This window comes from Ochotona princeps, chromosome X (assembly GCF_030435755.1).
Source record: "Ochotona princeps isolate mOchPri1 chromosome X, mOchPri1.hap1, whole genome shotgun sequence".
Taxonomy (NCBI): domain Eukaryota; kingdom Metazoa; phylum Chordata; class Mammalia; order Lagomorpha; family Ochotonidae; genus Ochotona; species Ochotona princeps.
This window is the reverse complement of record NC_080865.1, coordinates 16,868,095-16,891,155: the sequence shown is the minus strand read 5'-3', so window position 1 is coordinate 16,891,155 and position 23,061 is coordinate 16,868,095. Positions and strand designations below refer to the sequence as shown.

Sequence of the window (23,061 nt, the reverse complement as noted above, 5' to 3'; positions counted from 1 at the left end):
TCCCACATGAGCGCCGGTTCTGGTCCCGGCAGCTCTACTTCCCATCCAGCTCCCTGCTTGTGGCCTGGGAAAGCAGTCCAGGACGACCCAATGCATCGGGACCCTGCACCCGCGTGGGAGACCTGGAAGAAGGTTCCTGGTTCCCGGCTTCGGATTGGCATAGAACCGGCCGTTGGGGCTCACTTGGGGAGTGAATAATTGGACGGAAGATCTTCCTCTCTGTCTCTCCTTCTCTCTGTATATCTGACTATAATAAAATAAATAAATCTTTTAAAAAAAAAAGAAAGTAATAGTAATAATCGCAAAAACAATTAAGAGGGTGTTTGTGTGTGTGTGTGTGTGAGAGAGAGAGTCTGCTGACACCGTTATCCTAGTCACTCACAAGGTGGTTACTTAGAAGTGGGATGCCTGGGCCCAGCACAGTATCCAGTGGTTAAAGTCCTCACCTTGAACACACCGGGATCCCATATAGATGCCGGTTCTAATCCCGGCAGCTCCACTTCCCATCCAGCTCCCTGCTTGTAACCTGGGAAATCAGTTGAGGACGGCCCAAAGCCTGGGGACCTTGCACCTGTGTGGGAGACCTGGAAGAGGCACCTGGCTCCTGGCTTCGGATCGGCTCAGCTCCAGTCATTGCAGCCACTTGGGGATTGAATCAGCAGACGGAAGATCTTCCTCTCTGTCTCTCCTCTCAGTATATCTGACTTTCTAAATAAATAAATAAATAAATAAATAAATAAATAAATAAATAAATAAATGAAATGGTATCATTAAGGAGGTAATCAAGCTACAATGAGGTAATTAAGATCAAATCCTAATCCAATATAAGTGATGTCCTTACAAAAAGCGAAATTAGGACACACAGATATGTACAGAAGAGAAACTAAATCAAGACACACAGAGAGAATGTCACAGAACAAATTGGAGTGATGCATTTGCAAGCCAAGAAATGTTTGAGTCTGGCGGAGGTTAGGAGACAGAACTGGAATGGATCATTCCCAGAAAATTTCAGAGGGAGCATGGAGAGTGGACAGCTCAATTTCAGATTTCTGGCCTTTTACGCTAAGACGTATCTATTCTTTAAGCCACCTTGTTCATGCTTCGTGGTACTTTAAGGCAGTTCTGGGTAGCTAATGCTAGTACTTTTCCAGATCTGTGTATTTTATTCTTTACATAAAAAGACCTTTGTGACCACCAATTTTTCTTTTACCTCTAATGTTTTCACATACATGTGAAATGTTTTCACAATTTAAAAAAATTTTTTCTTATTGTTTTTTGATACAATTTAGTTGGCAGTGGGCTCTCCCCTCCCACTCCCCCAAATTCCCTCCCCTCCCTCTGTTCTCCCCTCTAGGTTCATAATGTGTGCCCATCGTGAATTTTCCCAAGTCTGTCATGCGTCCACTGGAGTGTCTCCCAGCCATGTAGGAGACTAACATTTTGTTGTAGGTTAACTCTTGTATCCTGAGGCCCTAGTGTAGGTACAGAGAGGATTAGGTCTTCGTTGTTTATGGGCAGTACCAGTACCAGTACCAGTGATAAAGTGTAAATTCCCCAGCTTTAGACAACTGCCTAGGTTGCATTGTACCTAGATAAGTGTTACACTATTGAGAAAATAGTAGCTAATAGCTGGCCAGCATCCTGGGCCTAGCTGATGCTAAATTTCTATTAAATATATGAGTGTTCAAGCATATTTGCCTATTCAATTTTTTTTTTTTTTTTGAGATATGGTGGAGGACATGTCAGCAGAGAAGGTCTGGGGACCTGCATGCCAGTGTGCGTGGGCTCCAAGAAGACAGGCAGGGCCCCTAGGCTGGCACAGCACAGCAATGGAGGACCAGGCTTGGTGATTCGCATGCTTGCGGGCATGGGGGGCTATGGATTGCTGAAGAAACTGGGTCTGGAGATGCATGAGATGGAAGGCTGCTGAGCGAGAACATGACAGGTGAGGAGTGACTTCTACCAACCAGGCTACTGCACTTGCAGGTAAGGAGGGGGCTGGGACTGGGTGGGTTAGAAGAGGGAAATTGGATGACCTTTTGGGGCCAAACCAGTACATCCACCCACATGGGAGAACTGAACTGGGCTTCTTCGTATCAACCAACATCTTCCAGCACACACTAAAATCATGGCTGGGGGACCTGCCTAGCAGGGGTCAGCTACAGTACCCACCAGTGTCAGGGTATGGGATGGACCATGTTAGACTGGGCCATGACACTAATCAGCACACAAGAGAACTGAGTCTGGGAACAGATTCTGTAGGGGACCATGGGGTCACCCCTGTGAGACTGTCATATCAGCTGGTTTGCTTGAGGGTTCAAGGTGGTGATAGGCTGAACTAAGCATGACTATGGAGCTCACCAACACTCATGGGTACTGGGATTGGGAACAGGCTGGCCTGGTACAGGCTGTAGTACCCACAATACACCCAACAATTGGGTGTAGGGCAGGCTGGGCTGCACATTCACTAGCACACTCAAAGGCTAAACCAGGTAAGGGCCTAACACCTGCTGGCACATGTGAGATCTGGTTATGGGAGTAGGCATGGTAGGGAAACTTCAGGAATTGCCCTGGCGGGCCATAGCTCCTGCTGGTGAGTCAGGACTGGATGTTGGTCAGGTCTGCATGTTGTTCAAACCAGGCAGGGCTTCTTCACCTGTCAACAGGTGTATGGGTTGGCTATGGGGGGAGTAGATCGAGTAGAGCCAGGCTAAACGATAGCACATGGCATGCACAGGAGCCAAGGATGGGGTGCAGGCCATGCCAGGCTAGGCTATCACACTTACTAGTTTCCGTGAAAGCCAATGATGGGGCAGGTTGGGCAGGGCTAGGCTGCAGCACCCACCAGTAAGAGTTGGAATTGGAAGCAGGCCAGACCAGGGAAGACTGCAGCATCTGATGGCAAAGGCCAAGCTAGGTGATGGGTAAATGCTGAGGTGAGATAAGCCATGCCAATCTGGGCCACAGATCCCATCAGCACAAGGGGTGCTAGGGGATTCCACTGCTGGGCCATTGCTCCCACTAGCAAGCATGAGAGCTGGGGCTGGGAGCAGACCAGGGTGGGCAAGGCTACAAAACTCATTGGCCTGCATGTCAGCTGGGTTAGGGGGATAGCCAAGCTGGGTTAAGGGGCCATATCCACTGGGGCATGCATGAGTCAGAGTAAGGGCAGGCTGGTTGGGCTTTGCTGCAGCATCTGTTGCCAAGTGTTGGAAATGGGGGCAGGTCCTGTCAGGCTAGACTGTAGAGTTACCTGGAAAGTGCAAGATCAGGCAATGGGAGCTGGCTTAGTAGGCAAATTGTGGGCACCTCTCTGATGGGCAGAAGCTCCCACTGTTGAGCATGAGAACCAGAGAAGTATAGGTGAGGTGGTCACAGAAGGTGGCTGGGAACTCGCATTTATCTAACATATTGGTTACTCATTACTATGTCAATTAATTCCATAATGATGTAAATTTTTGCTGATGGTATGTTGGAGCTTTCAATTGACTGGGATGATACTCTGCTGGCTCTGTCTTCAGACCAGAGAGGGTATACCTAAGAAGCTGTTGAACTTGACTGGACAATAAGATGCTGGACTCTATGTTTGGTATACGCTTGCAATGGGGGAATCTCAACTGAACTTGAACTGTGGTTATGCAACAAGGTGGAGGAATCCACCATGGTGGGAGGGTTTGGGGAGGGGTGGGGAGAACCCAAGTATCTATGTAACTGTGTCACATAATACAATGTAATTAATGAAGTTAAATAATAAATAATTAAAAAAAAAAAGAACCAGAGAAGGACCTGGCTGTACAGGCTGTGGCACCCACCACAATGAGTATGGGCTGGATACGTAGGGTTGGTTGGGCTGAGCTAGGCACTAATGCCCATTGATGTGTACAAGACCCAAATGGGATGTGGGACCAACTGGACTAGTCTGATACACATACCAGTATGTGCAGGAACTGGGGCTGGGGTCAGTCCTGGTGGGAGTTATTGGGGGACACTCTGACTAGGCTACTGTTCCCATTGATGTGTATGGGGGATGAGTATGTGCTTGGTAGGGTTGTGCTAGGCCACAGCATCCATTGGTTTGTTTATGAGATGTGGTTGAGGACAGAACTGACCAGGTGACTGTAACCACCAGTGTGTGTAGGCTGATGTGAGTGACAGACTGAGCTGGACCATGCACCGGCTGGCACATAGAGGAGTCGGTTTAGGATCACACCTGCCAAGGTTTCTTTGTGAACCCCACGAAACGGATCACTGGACTCAAACTACAACCATAGTGAAAATTATAGGTTCATTGGTCTGACCGTGGAGCGTATGTGTCAGAGCTGGGTCTCCATGGTTGCTAAGGCCCGTGCAGTGGACAGCATACGCAGATGCTTATGGGAGACATGGCAACCTGTTTATTGAGGCTTGCAGAGGACGTCAAGTATCATTCAGTGCAGAGCAAGTCGGACAGCTCAGCTATCCAAGCTTTGATAATGAGTATCTGGGCAAATTGAGACTCTGAGGTGGACTACAGACCTTGGAAGGATTTCCTCCCTTGGAGCAATGAAATTCAGCAGCCTCTCAGAACTATCAAAACCATGTAAGCAGCATCCTCAGAACATGCTCCACCTGGGGACCCTGGGATGATATTGGGTAGGCGACACCCATCCCTGGGTACTGATGCACTTGGGTTGCTAGGAGTGGCCCTCTCCCCTTTTCTCCTAATTTTTCCCAGACACAGAAAGAAAACAAAAGAGATTGAGCGCAGTTGTTTCATCTACTTTCCCCCATTCCTCAACCCTCCCCATCCTCATCGGTGGTCTACATGGGCAGGAATGCCTCTCAACTATGTAAATGCCATCAAAAATAAAATGAATTTATTATTTTAAAAAAAGAAATAAGATAATGGATAAATATGTATTTCCCACTGTTTTTTTCACAACATTGTTTTCACAATTGCAAATGCATATTGGGTTCACAGTTTCATTATTATATTGTTCCCTAGTATTATTTTGTATTTTTTATATCCTAGAAAAATGAGATGTTAGCAATTCTATCACTGATGATGATTTAAAAATTAATATCCACTTAATATTTGATGCAAAAAATATTTGAATAACCTTAACAATTCTCTAATGTTCAAGTCCATGGCATCTAGGTTTAGATCTCACTAAGGTCAATAGGAAAGTTTAAAGAAACATTATTATAGAAAGAAAAGAAAAAGTAATGAAAAAGATAACAAAGATTAACATTCAGGGAATAAAAGAAATAATTTAATTTTTGTAAAGCCCCAGGGTTATCAGTAAATGTAACTCCATTTATTTTTAAACTAGCATAAATTGATCATAATATTCATTTTCATCAGTAGAAAAATGAAAACCCATGGAAGCATGATGTCTCCAAAGGAATGCAACAATGCCTTAGTAACAAATGGCAAAGAAAAGCAGATTGATGGAATGCTTGATAGAGAATTTAAAAGAACGGTTAGAAGGATGCTCAAAAGATCAAGGAGAATACAGACAGTTTAAAAATCAGGAAAATCATGAATATGAATGAGATGTTTACTGAACAGATAAAGATCTTGAAAAAATGGGAGTCATGGAAATGAGGGATTCAGTAAGACACATTTAAGAGATAAAATCAAAAGCCTCAACAACACACTAGACTAGGGTAGGGACTCAAAACTCAATAAATATAGTAGGTTAAATTTTAAGTTGCTAATTCTGTATGGCCCATGAATTATATTATAAATATCTGAATGACCCTTGGCAGAAAAAAAAGGTTCCTCACTCCTTACACTAGATCAAATGGAAGAAAGACTACCTGAAACCTGAAAACATGTTTTCTGAAATATCCCAAACAGATGGAAAGATAAAAAAGAATAGACAGCTTCCAAGAATTCTGAGAAATCATTATACAAAGCAGTGCTTGAATTGTACATAGTCCTGAGAGCTAAGTAAGCAGCTGAAGCTTAGAAAAGCTATTCAGTGACATGATAGCTATAAATTTCTCAATCTAGGAAAAATGTGAATATCTGAGAATAAGACCATAGGATCCTACATAGATAAGAACAGAAAAAAGTAATCACTGTGCTGTATTACAAACTCTCCAAAGGACAACACAAAATAGAAAATTCTAAAAATTGTAAAAGAAAAATGCCATGATAATTTTAAGAGAATCCCCAGAGGATTAGTAGATTTTTCATAAGAAAGTTAATAAGGGCCCAGCAGCATGGCCTAGTGGCTAAAGTCCTCGCTGTGAACGCCCCGGGATCCCATATGGGCACCGGTTCTAATCCCGGCAGCTCCACTTCCCATCCAGCTCTCTGCTTGTGGCCTGGGTAAGCAGTGGAGGACGGCCCAATGCCTTGGGACCCTGCACCCGTGTGGGAGACGTGGTAGAGGTTCCGGGTTCCCGGCTTCGGATCGGCACAGCACCGGCCGTTGCACTCACTTGGGGAGTGAATCATCGGACGGAAGATCTTCCTCTCTGTCTCTCCTCCTCTCTATATACCTGACTTTGTAATAAAATAAATAAATCTTTTTAAAAAAAGAAACTTAATAAACAAGGAAGGAATAGAAAAACATATTCCAAGCTCTGGAAGAAACTAACTGCCAGCCAACAATATTTTCCTCAGCAAAGTTGTATCTCACAAGTGACTCACAAATATTTCTTGGAGAAATAAAGACTCCAAGATAAGTAAAACCTGAGGGAATTCAACACCACCAGACCAGACTTAACAAAAGATGCTTAAGTGAGTCCCACATACAGAATCAGTGGATAGGTAACCACTTGATGAAAACATGAACGTACAAAATCTACCAGAAACAGAGCAAAACATATTCCAAGCAAAACAAGCTTTTTAAAAATGACAGGATTAACTCATTACTCATCAATAAAAAATGTGAACATAAATTTAATAGATTTCCCAATTAAAAGATACAGATGGCTGAATGGATTAAAAAAAATAATAAGACCCAACATTATGTTGCTTATAAGAAACTTCCTTAATCAGTAAAGGTGTACATGACCAGAAGTGAAGATGAAAAAAGATATTCCATGCAAACAGAAATCAAAAGTCAACAGGAGCAGCCATATTTGCATCAGACAAAATAGACTTCAAGATAAAACTGTAAAAAGCGACAAAGACAATTACTACATAATGAGTAAGGGGCCAATCCAACAAGAAAATATGACAGTTTTAAACGTATATGCACCTAATGTCAATGCACTCAATTTTATAAAAGTAAGCATTAGATCTAAAGGGAGAGAAAAGCCCTAATGCAATGATGAGGGACTTCAAAGAACAAATGGAACTAACAGGTACTTGGAGAACATTCCACTCAACAGTTGCAGAATACACATTCTTACCATTAGGACATGAAGGTTTCTCTAGAAGAGACCACATATTATACAATAAAAATAGCCTCAACAAATTTTTAAAGATGAAATCAAATTATGTATTTGTTCTGGCCATAATGGAATAGCATTAGAAAGCAATGACTAAGGAAAGTTCTAAAATTTTTGCAAACATATGAAAACTAACAACATGCTTCTGTATGAACAAAATTCCCAACAAAATACTAGCAAATTGAATCTAATACATCTCAAAGATCATTTATCATAACTAAATGACATTTATTCCAGATGCAGGATGGTTCAACCCAAGCAAATCAATAAACACAACACATGACATCAAACAGAAAGAAGGATAAAATCATAATTAAGGGCTGGTGGTGTTATATAGTGATTTACACCACTGCTTGCTATGTTGGCATTGCAACTGGCCACCATTTTCAGTCCTGGCTGTTCCATTTCCAATTTAGCTCTCTGCTAATGCACCTGGAAAAACAATGGAACACAATCAAAGGACTTGGGCCTCTCTGCACCAATGTGGGAGATCAGGAGGAAGCTTACGGTTCCTGACTTTGGTCCAGCGCCCATTCCTGGCCAATGTGGCCACTTAGGTAGTGAATCAATGGATGGAAGATATTTCTCTGTCTGCCCTTCTCTTTAACTCTGCCTTTTAAAAAAAAGATTTATTTATTTTTACTGAAAAAGCAGATTTACAGAGAGGAGGAGAGACAGAAAGATCTTCCATGCACTGATTCACTCCCCAAGTAGCTACAACAGCCACAGCTAAGCCGATCTGAAGCCAGGAGCCAGGAGCTTCTTCTGGGTATCCCATGTGGGTGCAGGGTCCCAAGGCTTTGGGCCATCCTCTGCTGGTTTCTCAGCTCACAGGTAGGGAGCTGGATGGGAAGTGGAACAGCCAGAACATGAACCAATGCCCGTATGGAATCCTAGTGCATGCAAGGTGAGGATTTAACCACTAGGCCATCATGCTGGGCCCAGATAAATAAATATTTTTTAAAAATCATAATCATATCATCATTTTCTTGAAGCAGAAAAAACATGTAATAAAATCCAATGACCATTAATGATAGAAGAAATCCTGAATAAAATACACACATAAGGAATATATTTCAACATAATATATTTTTTTAAAAAGCCACAGCCAACATCATAACAAATGGAGAAAAAGCTGAAAACCTTTTCCATACAATGTGAAACCAGTTAGGAACATATACTCTCACTACTCTTATTCAATACAGTACTGAAATTTTTAGTCATTGGACAAGAGAAAGACAAGACATACAAATAGGAAATGAATAATTCAAAGTATACCTGCTTGAAGAAGACTGATTCTACAGAAAGAAATCTAAAGACTCCAACAAGACACTATTAGAATGGATAAACAAATCCAATAGACAGTCCAGTAGACAGTCAATACACAAACATTAGCAGTATTATTCTACAGTAATATTTGAGAAAGAAATGTCAAGTGCAACCTCATACCTAAGAACTACTAAAGGGGGATGGTGTAAAATGGTGCTGTGGGTTTAGTTGGCATTTACAACACCTGTATCTCACCATCAGAGTGCTGGCTTGAGTCCTGGCTGCACTGCTTCTGATGTGGCTTCCTGGTGATGGGCCTGTGGAGGCAATTGATAATAATCCAAATACTTGGGTCCCTACACCCCCACATGTAAGACCACGATGAAGTTCTTGGCTAGCTTTGGCTCGGCTCACATCTGGTTCATAAAGCCACTGGGGAGGGAAGCAGCAGGGTAGACAGATCTCTGTCCACACCTCTTCCTTTCTCCTTCTCTCTCCCTGACACTCTGCCTTTCCAAATACATACACACATTTTGTAAAAGGCCATAAAAATTACATTGTAATAAATTTAGCAAACAATATAAAATACATCTATAAGAAAATGATAAGCTACTAATTCAATACATTTAGGAAGACAAAAAAGGAAAACTATTCCACATTCATAACTGGACGAATTAATATTGTTAAAATCTCTACATAATGCAAAGAGATTTACTGATTCATTAGAAAAGTACTAATGACATTCTTCACAGAAACAGAATTATAATCCTAAAATTCATAAAGACTTCAAGACATTAACATTGGCAATGTTTTGGATAAGACCCCAAGAACATAGGCAACAAAAGCAAATCGGATAAATATAAAATTAAGATGTTTATATCAAAAGAAACAATCAATAGACTGATGAGAAAACCAAGAGAACAAGAAAAATATTTATGGACTATGCATTTGGCAAGGAATTAATATCCATAATACACAAGGAACCTTACAAAAACTCAACAATGAAAAATAATTTAACTAAGAAATAAAGATTGCAATAGATATTTCTCAGAGGGAATACAAAGGGCAAAAAAAAAAGCTTGAAAAAGCATTCAACATATAACTAGCTACCAAAGAAATGTAAATCAACATCACATTGAGGTATCATCTCACTCTACCTGAAACTGGCTGTTTTCACAAACACAAAAAGTAACATACGTTGACAAAGATGTAAAGAGAGCCCTGGCACACTAACAGTAGGAATTTAAGTCTGCATTGCCAGTTCAGAGAACAGCACAGAAGTTCCTCTAAAAATATATCTGCCCCAAGACCCAGTTACCCCGCTTCACAATGTGTTTCTGAAGCAAATGAAATCCGTTTATGAAAGAGGTACCAATTCCCAAGTCACTGCAACATTATGCACAATGCCGCAATATGGAATCAAGCTAAGTAGCTATCTATGAGTGACTGGATAATGAAAACATGGTATATGCAATCAAAATAATATTATTCGGCCATAAGAAAGAATACAATTCTGATATTGATATTTGCAGCAAAATAGATAGAACTGGAAATTATTACGTTAAGTGAAAAATCTCACACACAAAAAAGAAAAATATCGAGGCTTGTCTCACTTATGTGGAAGTTTAAAAAACAATAGTCAGGGCTTGGCAGCGTGGCCTAGTGGCTAAGGTCCTTGCCTTGATCCCATGTGGCTGCTGGTTCTAATCCCGGCAGCTCCACTTCCTCTCTATCTCTCCTCCTCTCAGTATATCTGACTTTGTAATAAAAATAAAATAAATCTTTAAAAAAAAAAAACAGTCAACATGAACTCAGAATAGCGATTCGTAAAGGTTGGGAAGAGTGTGAGAAGCGGGGATACAAGGAGGTTAGATAACAAATTCTGAGATGCTGCCAGGGAAAAGCGGTGAGTCCTAGCGCTCCACAGCACAGTGGGATGACTATAGCTCACAATCACGTGCTAGTCACTGGATAGAAACTGAAAGAAGACATGAGCTCGTACACTCCAGAAACAAAGGGAAGAGGCAGAAGTCAGTTGCCTGGTGTGATTGGCTTACGTTGTGCATATATGTTACAAACTGCACTGTACCCTACTAAACTGCACAAGTGTTACACGTTAATAAAAACATTTTAAATAAAATAATTTTAAAAGGAGGGGGAAATAATTATTAGAATTATTACAGACATGTCGTACCTGTAGGTGACAACCTTAGGGGCCATCTTACAATTCTGCATATTCAGCCCGGCTGCGTGGCCTAGCGGTTTAAGTTCTCTCCTTGCATGTACCAGGATCCCATATAGGTGCCAGTTCTAATGCCAACAGCCCTACTTCCCATCTAGCTCTCTGCTTGTGGCCTGAGAAAGCAGTCAAGGACAGCCCAAAGCCTTGGGACCCTACACTCGTGTGGGAGACCTGGGAGAAGCTCCTGGCTCCTGGCTTTAGATTGGTGCAGCTCCAGCCATTGCAGTCGCTTGGGGAGTGAATCAACGGATGGAAGATCTTCCTCTCTGTATATCTGATTTTCCGATAAATTAAAAAAAAAAACTGCCTATGAAAACTGGTATGCCTTAGTACCATCTGTGAAGTTTACTTCTACCTGACTCCTCCAGTTCCTATTTTAGCAATTTTTTTTAAATTGTAGTAGTAGAATAGCTCTGTCACAAATTCTATGCACTCATGTTTAATAAAATTAGGATTCTACTAAATGTAATATTTACACAGACTATTTTCTGAGAATTCAGAATCATATCTTTACAATCCTTGTACATGAAACAGAGTTTCTTTTGCTTTGTTTGAACGGAATAATGGTCACTGTGATTACAGCATGGTGCTTAGGGGCTAAAGCGATGTTTTGGCATACAGAGCTAAGCTGCCACTTGTGATGCAGCATCCCATATGGGGACAGTTCAAATCCTGACTGCTTCATCTCCAGTCCAGCTCCCTACTAACATACCTGGGACCAGTGGAAGTTGGCCCAAGTGCTTGGGTCTCTGCACCCACATGAGAGACCTGAAGGAAGCTCCTGGTTCCTGGCTTCAGATCTGCCCAGCCCCAGCAGCTGTGACCATTTGGGGAGTAAATCAGCGGATGGAAGATCTCTCTCCCTCCTCTTCTCTCTCTAACACTGCTTTTCAAATAAATAAATACATCTTTTTTTAAAAAAATGGATAGTGTTTTGTTAATGAGTTAAAATGAGGAAAACGAAGGGAGTTTGCCCCATTATGTAAGTAGCACCCGTGAGCAAGGCAAGCGATGCTTCTAGTAGAGTACATTTAACAGCTTTGTCCTTTCTATTCTTTGTGCCAGCATCCCTTGTGAGTGAACCACACTTGGTTATGGCTCTCAGTTGAAATAAGGGCGCTTGGCTGTGCCTAGATCTCCTATGGTGGCAATCTGTGGCACAAACACTTTGGATTACCCCATATAGTCTATAATGTTTTCACGCCAAATCACTTTCCTAAAGAAAAGAGTTGAAAGAAAGGAAACCTCCATACTCAAATCCTTCTCAAAGATGTACCATTTACACATTCGCATACATGCTGTCTTCAGTCAGAGGTATACGAAATTTGTAACCTTCAGTATTTTTAAATTATATGTGTTTTCCCCATTTCTTCAATTGGTAACTCCAAGTAGCTCCATGTTTAATCCATATCCATTCATTTTAACAGAATAGTTTATCAAAATATGCTCATTACAAAGTTTTGCCTGTTTTTAAAATTGTAAATATATTAAAAACTATTACAATTTCATGAGATTGCAAATATTGTCTTACGAAGTAACATTGTTAAGTAAAAACTGAAATATCCTCTCACTTTTCACATATAAAAATAGAACTTTTATCACAACACTGAACAGTTAAGGCCACAGCACTTAAAAAGAGCTTAAGACACATAAATTTTGAAACTGTTTGTCAAAAATTTCAGGATAAATAAATATCAAAACTGGTCACACTGTTCAGATCAGGTAAAACAACTATACCTTTAAAAGTCTTATTGGAAACCTTTCCCAGAATTCATAACATTTTTCAAGTATAGATGACAACACACTCAATGACCACCAAAACATGTATTCATAGAATTGTACAAGATTTTGACCTCTGTACGTTTGGTGTTGAAGAGCGTGGCTCCATATGGTTCTGGCTGGTGTCTTTGTTGTCCTCTGTATAAGCTATTTGATCTCCTATGGCCTTTATGTCTTGGTGTGGCTCACCACCACTGTGCATATTTTTCTGACCTGTCAGTGGCATTCTTTTAAAGAGAAAAATCTAGAAAAAAATCCCAAGAAATCATTTTAGTAAGAGAAACATTCACTTAATAGTATTTAGGGGCTAGCATTTTCAAAAAGTATTAATATTATTTTGTCACATATTTATGAGATACCAAATGTACAGTGGTACATTCTTTTCATCCATAAATCCTTACAGTCAGAACCCCACACTAAATCAAGATCTTTCAGGGTCTTTCAATATCATCAACATTTTGGTAAAATAGTATCATTTTTCTTCAAGGAATAAAGTTAATATTTTACTCTGTTGAATCATAAGAGAAAAAAAGATGAACACTAACATACTACTTATTGTAACTTTTAAATGCGACCAGGGTGGGCCATGCTGGGAACACACCCACAATTCTCAGATGATTCGCAGCTACACAGGATTTGTACTGTAATATTCCGGAGCAGGAGGAAGACAACAAATCTTTCTATTCCTAGAGATCAGAACTTCTGTCAGAACATTAGCCCAGCCATAGGACAGCAGCTGAATAAGCAGTACAGGTGGCTGTATGGAGCGGCTGCTCAGGGGAGACCCCAGCCACAGTTATGCAGAATCCAGATAACAACTGAAGCCAGAAAAGTGGGCACAACAACCTAGGGGTCTAGGCATGTAGAAATGGAAAGAAAAGGGGCCCGGCTGCGTGGCCTAGCAGCTAAAGTCCTCGCCTTGAATGCACCCCGGGATCCCATATGGGCGCCGGTTCTAATCCCGGCAGCTCTACTTCCCATCCAGCTCCCTGCTTGTGGCCTGGGAAGGCAGTCGAGGACGGCCCAAAGCTTTGGGACCCTGCACCCGCGTGGGAGACCCGGAAGAGGTTCCTGGTTCCCGGCTTCGGATCAGCACAGCACCAGCCGTTGCGGCTCACTTGGGGAGTGAATCATTGGACGGAAGATCTTCCTCTCTGTCTCTCCTCCTCTCTGTATATCTGACTTTGTAATAAAAATAAATAAATCTTTAAAAAAAAAGAAATGGAAAGAAAAGAGTCTAAGAAAAAAACAAAGCGTAGGCCAGGTACAGGAAGAGCAGAGCACCTAGAATTACCAAGGTTTGTATGTATATAGCAACAAAATCAGGAAAATGAGGCTGCTCAGAAGCCAAAGGAGAGAAATATCTCAGGAAAGGGGTGGCCACCAGAAGAGATCCCAAAAGACGATGTCAAACACATCTTCTGAGTTCAGCCCTTGGAGGATGTACCCAAGAAAATAGGATTTCCAAAGAGTCACAGCACAAATAACAATAAAAACATCTTCTAGTTTTGCTTTTCCACCAACTTTCTAAAAGCATGTATGTATTTATTTAAGAGGCAGAGGTACATAAGGGAGCTCTCATGTGTTGGTTCATTTCCCGAGTGCCTGCAATGGTGAGGGCTGTGTCAAAGCCAAAGCCAGGAACTAGAAACTCAATCCAGATCTTCCAAGTGAAAGACAGGAGCAATCATCATTGCCTCCCAGGACATGCATTGGCAGGAAGCTATAGTTTGGAGCAGTAGCCAGGAATCAAATCCAGGTACTTTGATGTGAGTCACGGCATGTTAACCAATGTTCTAACCACTAGGCTAAATACCACTACTGCTTATATTTTGAAAAGGTGACAAAAAGAAATCATCTAAAACATAAACCAGTTCAAGACTTTGCTCTTCCAGAATCAACTTGGTATTAGTAAAGCAACCTACCATTAGCCCTAAGAAATAGAGGAACAAGAGTAAAAAGCTGTAACCCAAAATTCAGAGTCTAGAAAGTGTCTATGAATTAAAATAGAAGAATCTTTTCTCTGCTATGATGGAAGATTACACATCTCAAAAAGTGTACAATTTCAGGTTATGCTGAGTAACAATAACAAGTATAATTTTATAATGTACAGCTAATACCACAAAAATTAAGAGAAATTCCTAGGGGGCCAAAAAAGGAAGAAGGAAGAAACTTCAGAGGCAAGTGAATACTGAAAATTGTCAAACTCAAGACTTAGATCCTTGGATTTTAACAGTTTGAATCATGCAGAATGTGTGGAATTGGAACTACGAGCCCTATATAATACAAGGACCGTCTAAGGACTATGTCTTTGGTCCACCTATAGACACTGGAAGATAACAAAATAGCAAGCCTCTCTTGGCCTGGCTATTGAGTACAAGGAGAAAAACATTTGCTAATGTGAGTCTGAGGTTGATATTTACATTACTAGTGTGGGCAGACAATCTTTAACTGAGACATTAATCTAAAGTGGTCCTTTAATAATTTGAGAGCTAACATAAGTTAATACAAATTCTGTATGGATGGACTCACTCTAAACCGTGTTGCTACAAAAAAAGCCCATTTGAACATGAATTCACAATCGAAATTTGAAAACACACACAAAAAGAAGTCAACAAAAGTAAGCCAGCCAGAACAACACAGAGATTTTAGACTCCTGAGGATTTGAGGGATTGAAATTACTAATTACAGAAAATGAAGAAAGTATGCTTTGATTATTTAGAGGACTAAAATCAAAAAAGTTAAGTACAATATATAAGATACTAATTTTTAAAGACTGATTTGGTTTGAAAAGAACCAAAATAGAACTGCATTTAAAAATATGAAAACAATTGTGACTAAAATTAAAATTGAGGGGCTGGCATTATGACACAGTGGGTGGATAAAGCTGCCATCTGCAATGTTGGCATCACATATGGGAGCCAATCTGTTTTCCAGCTATTCTACTTCCAATCCAGTTTCCTGAGAATGCCCTGGGAAAAACAGAATATGGTCCAATAGTTTGTACCCCTATCACCCATGTTGGAGACCCAGAAAAAGCTCCTAGCTTCTGTTTGGCCTAGCACTGGCCATTGCAGCAATATGAGAAATGAACCAGTTGATGGAACATCTCTCTCTCTCTTCCCTTTTGTCTCTGTATCTGTAACTTTCAAATAAATAAATAAATCCTTAAAAAAAAAACTTAAAAGACAAAAATACAGGCATATAGGCGATTGATAAAAAGTTCAAGTAAAATACAAGAAAAAATTTATCAGGCAAATGCTAATAAAATGAAACCCCACTTCAAATACTCTGTATTTTGGAGTCACCGAAACCCTACTAAGGGAGTTAAATAGGGAGAACTATCACATGCAAAACAGGAAAAATTCAATACTTTGGCATTAATACAAAAATGGAAAGCTCCTTTCATTTACCTTCTTTAGTTTTTTTGTGTCTTTACTTGTCAATTCATTAACTTCCACGACTTTTGGAGAACTGCTCCGTGCACGATCATGTATGCTTCCTAAAATTGGACACATTTAGAAATATTGGTTCTATCTCATAACAAAATGAAAAGATTTTGTGCTTTTCAGTGAAACTTCATCAACCCTGAGTTGTGAAGTAATAAAAAAAATAGCTCACTACTGGAGCAGCAGACAACGTCTACACTGCATATTTCCTACAATGGTGAGTTAACTAGAAATGCCCAAGATGACCTAACCAATATGGTAAAGGTTTATATGACCAGTATGTAAATATAGCTACACAAGCAATGGTAATTACAAAAGAAGACTTCTAAAAAATATAAATTACTTTTAAAATTAGCGTAATTATTACACTTTTTATATTCAAATGGGCAAATTATTTTTGATATTTCAAATTAATGCTATATAGTTGAGTAATGATCTTTAAAGTATATGCATTCGTTTAATTTTACACTGTAATTTTATGTTACTCTTAGGTGACTAAGTATTTTGTCACTTTGTTTAAAATATTCTAAATTTACCACTCTATCTGCAGAAATGAGGATAAGAAAACTATCCCTTCCTCTGCTTAAGTTCACATCAGACATCCAGTACTACAGTTATTTTTTGTGAGAACTTTTTTTTTAATTGAGCATGCTTTGGTGTGATGGTGTGGAGACACAACACAGGTGTCACAGCAAAAATATGTATTATGTGGGTCATGTCTAAGGTATCAACGGTAATCACAGTGTCCTTCCAGCGGCGCCTGTTCTCTCACACAATGGCTGTGGTAAGATCAGAGATGGAGGTCTGGGCTCTTGTGGGGGGAAATAAAGTAGATGGCCACTGTGGCTCTAAACCCAATCTATCACGGACAAAGAAATTCAACAGAGATATAAATTGGTATTTAAGGCAAAACCTCAGTTCTGTTTAGGCAAAAATCAATTCTATCAAGAACTGATTGAGTAGGGAAAAGCAAAGGTAGTGACAAGGCTGTCCTAAATCCCTTAACACATGAGCAGATATGAGTAATACGAATATTGTATGTGAAGAAGCTGTAGGGTTTGTAAAGGCTAACAAGCAAGCCCGTGTCACACATTTCATTAATTAGGACCATACAACAGTAAAACAACATATGCATATAAGCTTATAATTAGTCAATCATAGCACATACAAGTGCATATGAAGGTACATAAAAAAACATAATAGTGGAATTAAAAGTTTGTCTCTTATGCAAAAACAAAATGAGATCCAGGCACATAGTTTTCATAACATGCATTTTCTAATAACGTTTAAGAGCTCCGCATATCTGTAATAGACATATGCATGTATGTTATACATCTAGTCTTTTAAAAACACAGTTTTGAAGTCAAATACGCTGATACCTTTTGGGTTTTCATTGTATTCACAAATGCCTCGTTCCACTGTTTTGGTTTCTTCATCCTATAAACAATCAAGAAGCAATATGACCAAAAACAAACCCTGTATTTTTGGTGTGTTAGAAAACTTAGGCTTCATTTTTAAGTAATGTTCCAGAGTCTGCTTCTAGCTAATGACATAAACATGTGACAATACTGCTCTTGGTTGGACTCCTATAAAATGAGGGGTCTTAGATGCATACTGAATGATTATCCATGTCCTATCTGAAAAAAATTATTTTAAGATTATGTTATTTGAATTCTTCTCACAGAAGATTCAGGGTACTAATTCGCACGTGGTCTGTTTTTTTTTTTTTTAACATTTTACAATCTGAGATTGGTGTTTAATGATTCATATTAAATAATTCTAAGGAGCACGCCAGCCTGAACTCTAAATACTCCCTATAAACAGAATCATTTTCCTCCTCTGAAAGAAAATAATGGCTAGATTTTTTGTTGTTGTTGTTAGTGAGAGGAAAGAGTCTTGGCAACAGAAGGAAGAAAATGATCCCTGTAGCATAGTAACATCCTTCAAATCAGTGGTGGGGAATGCTTGGCCCATGGGCCATATGAGGTCTACAAAATCATTTGGTCTGGCCCAGAAAGACATCTACGAGTGGTACTTGAAAGTCAATAAATGTATAGCAGTCTGCTTTTTAATTTGATAATTTTGTACGACCCACAAATGATGTTATAAATATTCAAATAGCCCTTGATTACAAAAAGATGTCCCAATCTATTTTAAAGTAAAAAATACAGGTATATGGCAGACAAAAGGCCCCCCCCAGGTGCGGCTCTCTCTCTCTTTCTCTCCCCCTCTCTCTTTCCTCTCTCTCTTCTCTCCCCTTCTTTCCTGATCTTCACCACCTCTACCCTGTTCCTGCCCCGTTGGAATAAACCTCCTAAGATAAAAAAAAAAAAAAAAAAAAACAGGTATATAGAACAATGTATGTTTCATAAGTACACATTCAAACAAAAGGATAAATATATTTCAGTTTGTCCGTGTTAGCGGAAAGAGGAATAGAACAGGACAAAGAGGAATAAGCCCAAAGAAGAAAAATCTTGATGAGAATGTTTTATCAACTAGAAAATCTGCTTAACACAGGTTGGGCACGAGAAGTCCAAACAAAATCAAAATCAAAATGAATGAACACAATGTCATTCAGCTTGGATTTCAGAACTCTGTACCTCTGAAATTAACCCAGAATTCTGGTAGCAAATAAATCATTAAAAATTTGCCAACAGTCTCTTAACAGGGTCATTCCTGGGCAAAATTATCAAATGGAAGAAACTGTTTTGTGTATTCCTGGTTCCAATTTCAGGACAATTTTTGCTATTTCAGTAATATCTCCTCCTATTCTCCCTCTTTGTCTAAACTGTTTCTTTGAAGAACTCACCATAACCTCAGAAACTGCTGTGAACAATTTCAGTTTGTCCATACATACGTAATCAGATGTATACACATATACATACATATGCCAATTCTGCTACCAGTACCAGTGTTCCTAACATGGCCTTTTCAGTATTTCAAGGACAATATACTGAACTTCTTGGTTAATTTTTCCAGCAGTAGTAGCTTACACCAGTTAATATTCATTGATGCTGAGTATACAATGCTAGACAGGAATGTGGAAAATGGCCTAGAGAAAAAGTTTTCCTGACTCATAAATCAGCCAAAGTCTTTGCTACAGCACATGAGGTTTTGAAGCTATTCATATTAAGCATTTGCTTCCAAATGGAATTGGGATCTTCCTCCTTCAGGATCTAGGAGCCCCACATGCTGACTTACAGACAGTACCTCAGGATTTAAGTATCTATCGTCATACCTTTTCAACAGCTTCAATTGAGTCATCACAGCTTTTTTCTGAATTTGCTATTTCATCACAGCTTTTTTCTGAATTTGCTATTTCATCACAGCTTTTTTCTGAATTTGCCATTTCATCACAGCTTTTTTCTGAATTTGCTATTTCACCATGTTCAACTGCAAGAGGACATTCATTATGTCCCACAGAATTCTCATCATCATTAGTGTTGATTTCTTCATCTACATCTTCAGGTTCTACTTCTTCTGGTTCAATTTCTGTTTCCATGTCTTCAGTTTCTGATAATTCCTGACCCTGTGATAAGTTGATCAACAGAGAATAAGACTTCCTTTTTCAAAAAAGTAGATTTGATATTGCTAACACAGACAATTTATACTCTCCCAAAGAACAAAGAATATTAATTCACATATTAAAATTGAGGAAAAACCAAACTCATATTTAATATCATGTTACTGTATTACCAAGTATTTTATGCTGCTCTATTTCAATGACTAGAATAACCAAAATTCTATTAGCACCTATGGCAAGCTTAAAATGTCTCAAATCTTGGTTTTAGACATGAGAAAAGTTTAAAAATATCTTATTTACTGTGGCATAGATAACATATCTATGTATTATGTTTGTATTTTAAAACATAAGTACTTAAATCACTTCAGAGGCATATTTTACTGATATTCAAGAAGAAGTTAATTGTAACTATTTGAATTCCAGGTAGACGACAAAGGAATACAGACAGCTTAGATGGGTTTTTTTTGTTATTATTAAGAGCAGAGAGAAAATTCTATAGAGGCAAAACTTGGTCTATATAATCCAAATTATAAAATAACCTATCTATAGATTTGATACATAACTGTATATCATATAATGCTTAAGCACAGGTAGAAAATGATTTGTTTATCTTTTATTCCAAACCGAGTTTTTTTTCCAGTTTCATACTTTGTATAAAATATTTGTATTGACTTTCACTAAGAAATTAAGTTCTTTAAGGGACTCCCCTTACCATGTTTTTCATTTTCATACTTCATAAGAATTACAGCCCCAAAGATAGGTCAATCAGTGTCATTCACTCCCCTGTATAATATTGTGCAAAAGGTACCTTGGCAATATTTGCTCTATACTCTAAATAATGTATATATCCCCTTAAGCACTGTAACTGGTTTTTGGTGAGCACCAGCGGCCGTTCGACTAAGGCGAAAGCCTGAAACTCCAAATCTTCACTTGCTAGTTTGAAAACAATATTGATAACTACCCACATTCCGTTTGCAAAAGTAAAAATAAAAATGGGACAGTTCAGGCTAGAGAGGGAATATGTTTACATGTACATCTTAACAATATAAAATGTATTCTCAGGTTAGTAGAACTCAAGGTGCAGCCTAATAACATTCCCAACAAAGACAGACAATCTATTAAGTGAAATCTGAAATTGAAAGAGTTTCACAAGTTACTGGGGGAGAATCTGACTTAGGTTAATTCAAGTCATGAGACAATGTGTGTAAGAAGAGAACCTGGGAAAGGGTAAAAGCTGTTGGGTAGAGTTAACCAACAACTTGTAAAGCTTTTTTTCTGTATGTTTTCCCCATCCAAGTGACTTATACTGTATATTGTGCCTAGCCAGATGTGCATTAGGAGTAGCTAAAATTATCAACAGTATCTGGAAGGGAAAGGACAAGAATCCTAGATTTAAGATTTACAGCTCATAATAAATGCACAAATATGCCCAAAGGAAAGACTAACTAGAAAGAAGAGTGCTCTTGAGAAAGAATTATAGTGATGACTGTCCGTGAATCAGAGAGCAGTGTTCCCAACAGTCCTCACTTGGACAGCACCTGGATCAACTCCAATCAAGGTTGCTAAAATAGGGCACTGATTTAATCATAGATTAATATGTGATTTTGACTTTATTTTAGAAATAAAACATAAAACATTCATTTCTTACAATGAATGGTAATTTTAAGGAGATCTACAGTAACAAAGAACATGGAAGTATATCATTTTCTAAATTTGAGAAAACTATTAGAAAATGACATTTTCTACTCAAAATCATGTGAAATGTAACATTTCACACTTTTACAATTATTCTATGCACATTTACAATTATTCTACAATGTTTTTATAATTATTCTATGCACACCTGGGCAACTACTTTAACCACAGAAAGCACTTACCTTCAAACTGAAACAATTTAGAAAAGGCTGGCAGAATACTGTCATTTTATATTAGAAAAAAAAGGCAAAGTTTAAGTACAGTCTTAGCATTAGAACTATATAAGACACGAGGTAGCCTGGAATGGACAGGTGTGCATCTTGTGTTAGGGTCACAGTGAAAGAAACAAATAGGCATGGCCTCTCACCAAAATGCCCTTGTTTTGTCGGTCAAACATAGCACTGCAAATTTTAGTCCTTTGGTCTGGCCTATCAATGACATCTGATTCTCATATACTACAGTATATAAGAACACCAAATAAAAGTTTTGGATTTTTTCTGAGTGCCAGAGTCTCTGGGTATATATTTCCCTTACTAAATTGAGGAATATGGCAGTAGTACTCTCTGTATGATATGTATTTTCTAAGTTTAGTTTGTATTTTATTCCTCTACAAATCAAACTGCCTTGAGCTCATTCTTTCCTTGCAATGTGGTTCAACTTTGGCCTTCTACCAGGCCACCTTTCAGAGGCCTTCTCCGCAGCCTCCATCACGCCTTCCTCCAGAAAACCTTTCTTGGCTTAGATTCCATCCCTCTTTTCCTTTAAGTGCTTCCTCTCCACCCCCCTTTTTGAGGGGTCCCCTTCTCTACTGCTCCCTTACCTATTGATTCTATCTTTAGTTTTTTTTTTTTTTTCTCTTTTCACACTAGGAATTCTTCTCACTCAACCTCCAGTTTACACACAAGCACATGATACTCAGCCATCTCCCTGGAGCTCCATATCAATGTCCAACTACTTAACATCTCCGAGAAACAATTTAAAACCACCAAGTTCACAACTGTTGTCTTCCTATGCCCCTACTCCCTTATTATCAATCTTCATGGGTAGTATTCTTTCCGCTTATTTCTCTAAGCCAGGAATAAGAAAAGCTTGGCCTTTTCTGTCTCTCCCATCTACATCTCTCTATTAAACCTTCCAATTCTATCCTTAAATCTCATATATATATATATATATATATATATATATATATATATATATATTTTATTAATTATTTAGGATTATGTGACAGTTTCATAGGCTCTGGGAGTCCCCCCATCCTTCCCCCTCCCCTCCCCCCTGGTGGATTCCTCCACCTTGATGCAGTATTACAGTTCAAATTCAATCAAGATTCTTTCTTTGCAAACATATACCAAGCGTAGAGTCCAGCTACTTATTGTCCAGATGGGTTGAACAGTTTCTTGGGGAGACCATTTCTGGTCTGAAGTTAGAGCTGGTAGAATATCATCACAGTTGATTAAGAGTCCCAATATAACATCAACAGCAATTTGCAATATTATGGAATTGATATGGTTTTGAGTAACCAGTATGTTAAAAAACAAACAAACAAACAAACAAAAAACAGAAACAAAAACAAAACACAGCTGAATGGTACCTTATAGCCATTTTAAGGTATATAGCAGCCGGTCCTGTATATAAACTAAAAGTGAAATGTTCATGAGCTAATCAGAGGTTGTGCTTAAATCTCTCTTGACAACTCAGGTCCCCATTTTTCCATC

General features: G+C 39.0%; 1 protein-coding gene across 2 annotated transcripts in view; it reads right to left on the bottom strand.

Annotated features, from left to right (window-relative positions):
- Positions 1–12,709: 12,709 nt before the first annotated feature.
- The window catches only part of RPGR (retinitis pigmentosa GTPase regulator), a 43,236-nt gene continuing 32,884 nt past the window's right edge, over positions 12,710–23,061 (bottom strand). For both annotated transcript variants that reach the window (XM_058658648.1, XM_058658649.1), the window contains 4 exons: positions 19,367–19,657; positions 17,508–17,565; positions 16,093–16,181; positions 12,710–12,923 (listed from right to left, as the gene is read on the bottom strand). In XM_058658648.1, coding sequence (XP_058514631.1) covers positions 12,729–12,923; positions 16,093–16,181; positions 17,508–17,565; positions 19,367–19,657 — 633 coding nt within the window. In that variant the 3' untranslated portion in view covers positions 12,710–12,728. The remainder of the gene's footprint in view (positions 12,924–16,092; positions 16,182–17,507; positions 17,566–19,366; positions 19,658–23,061) is intronic.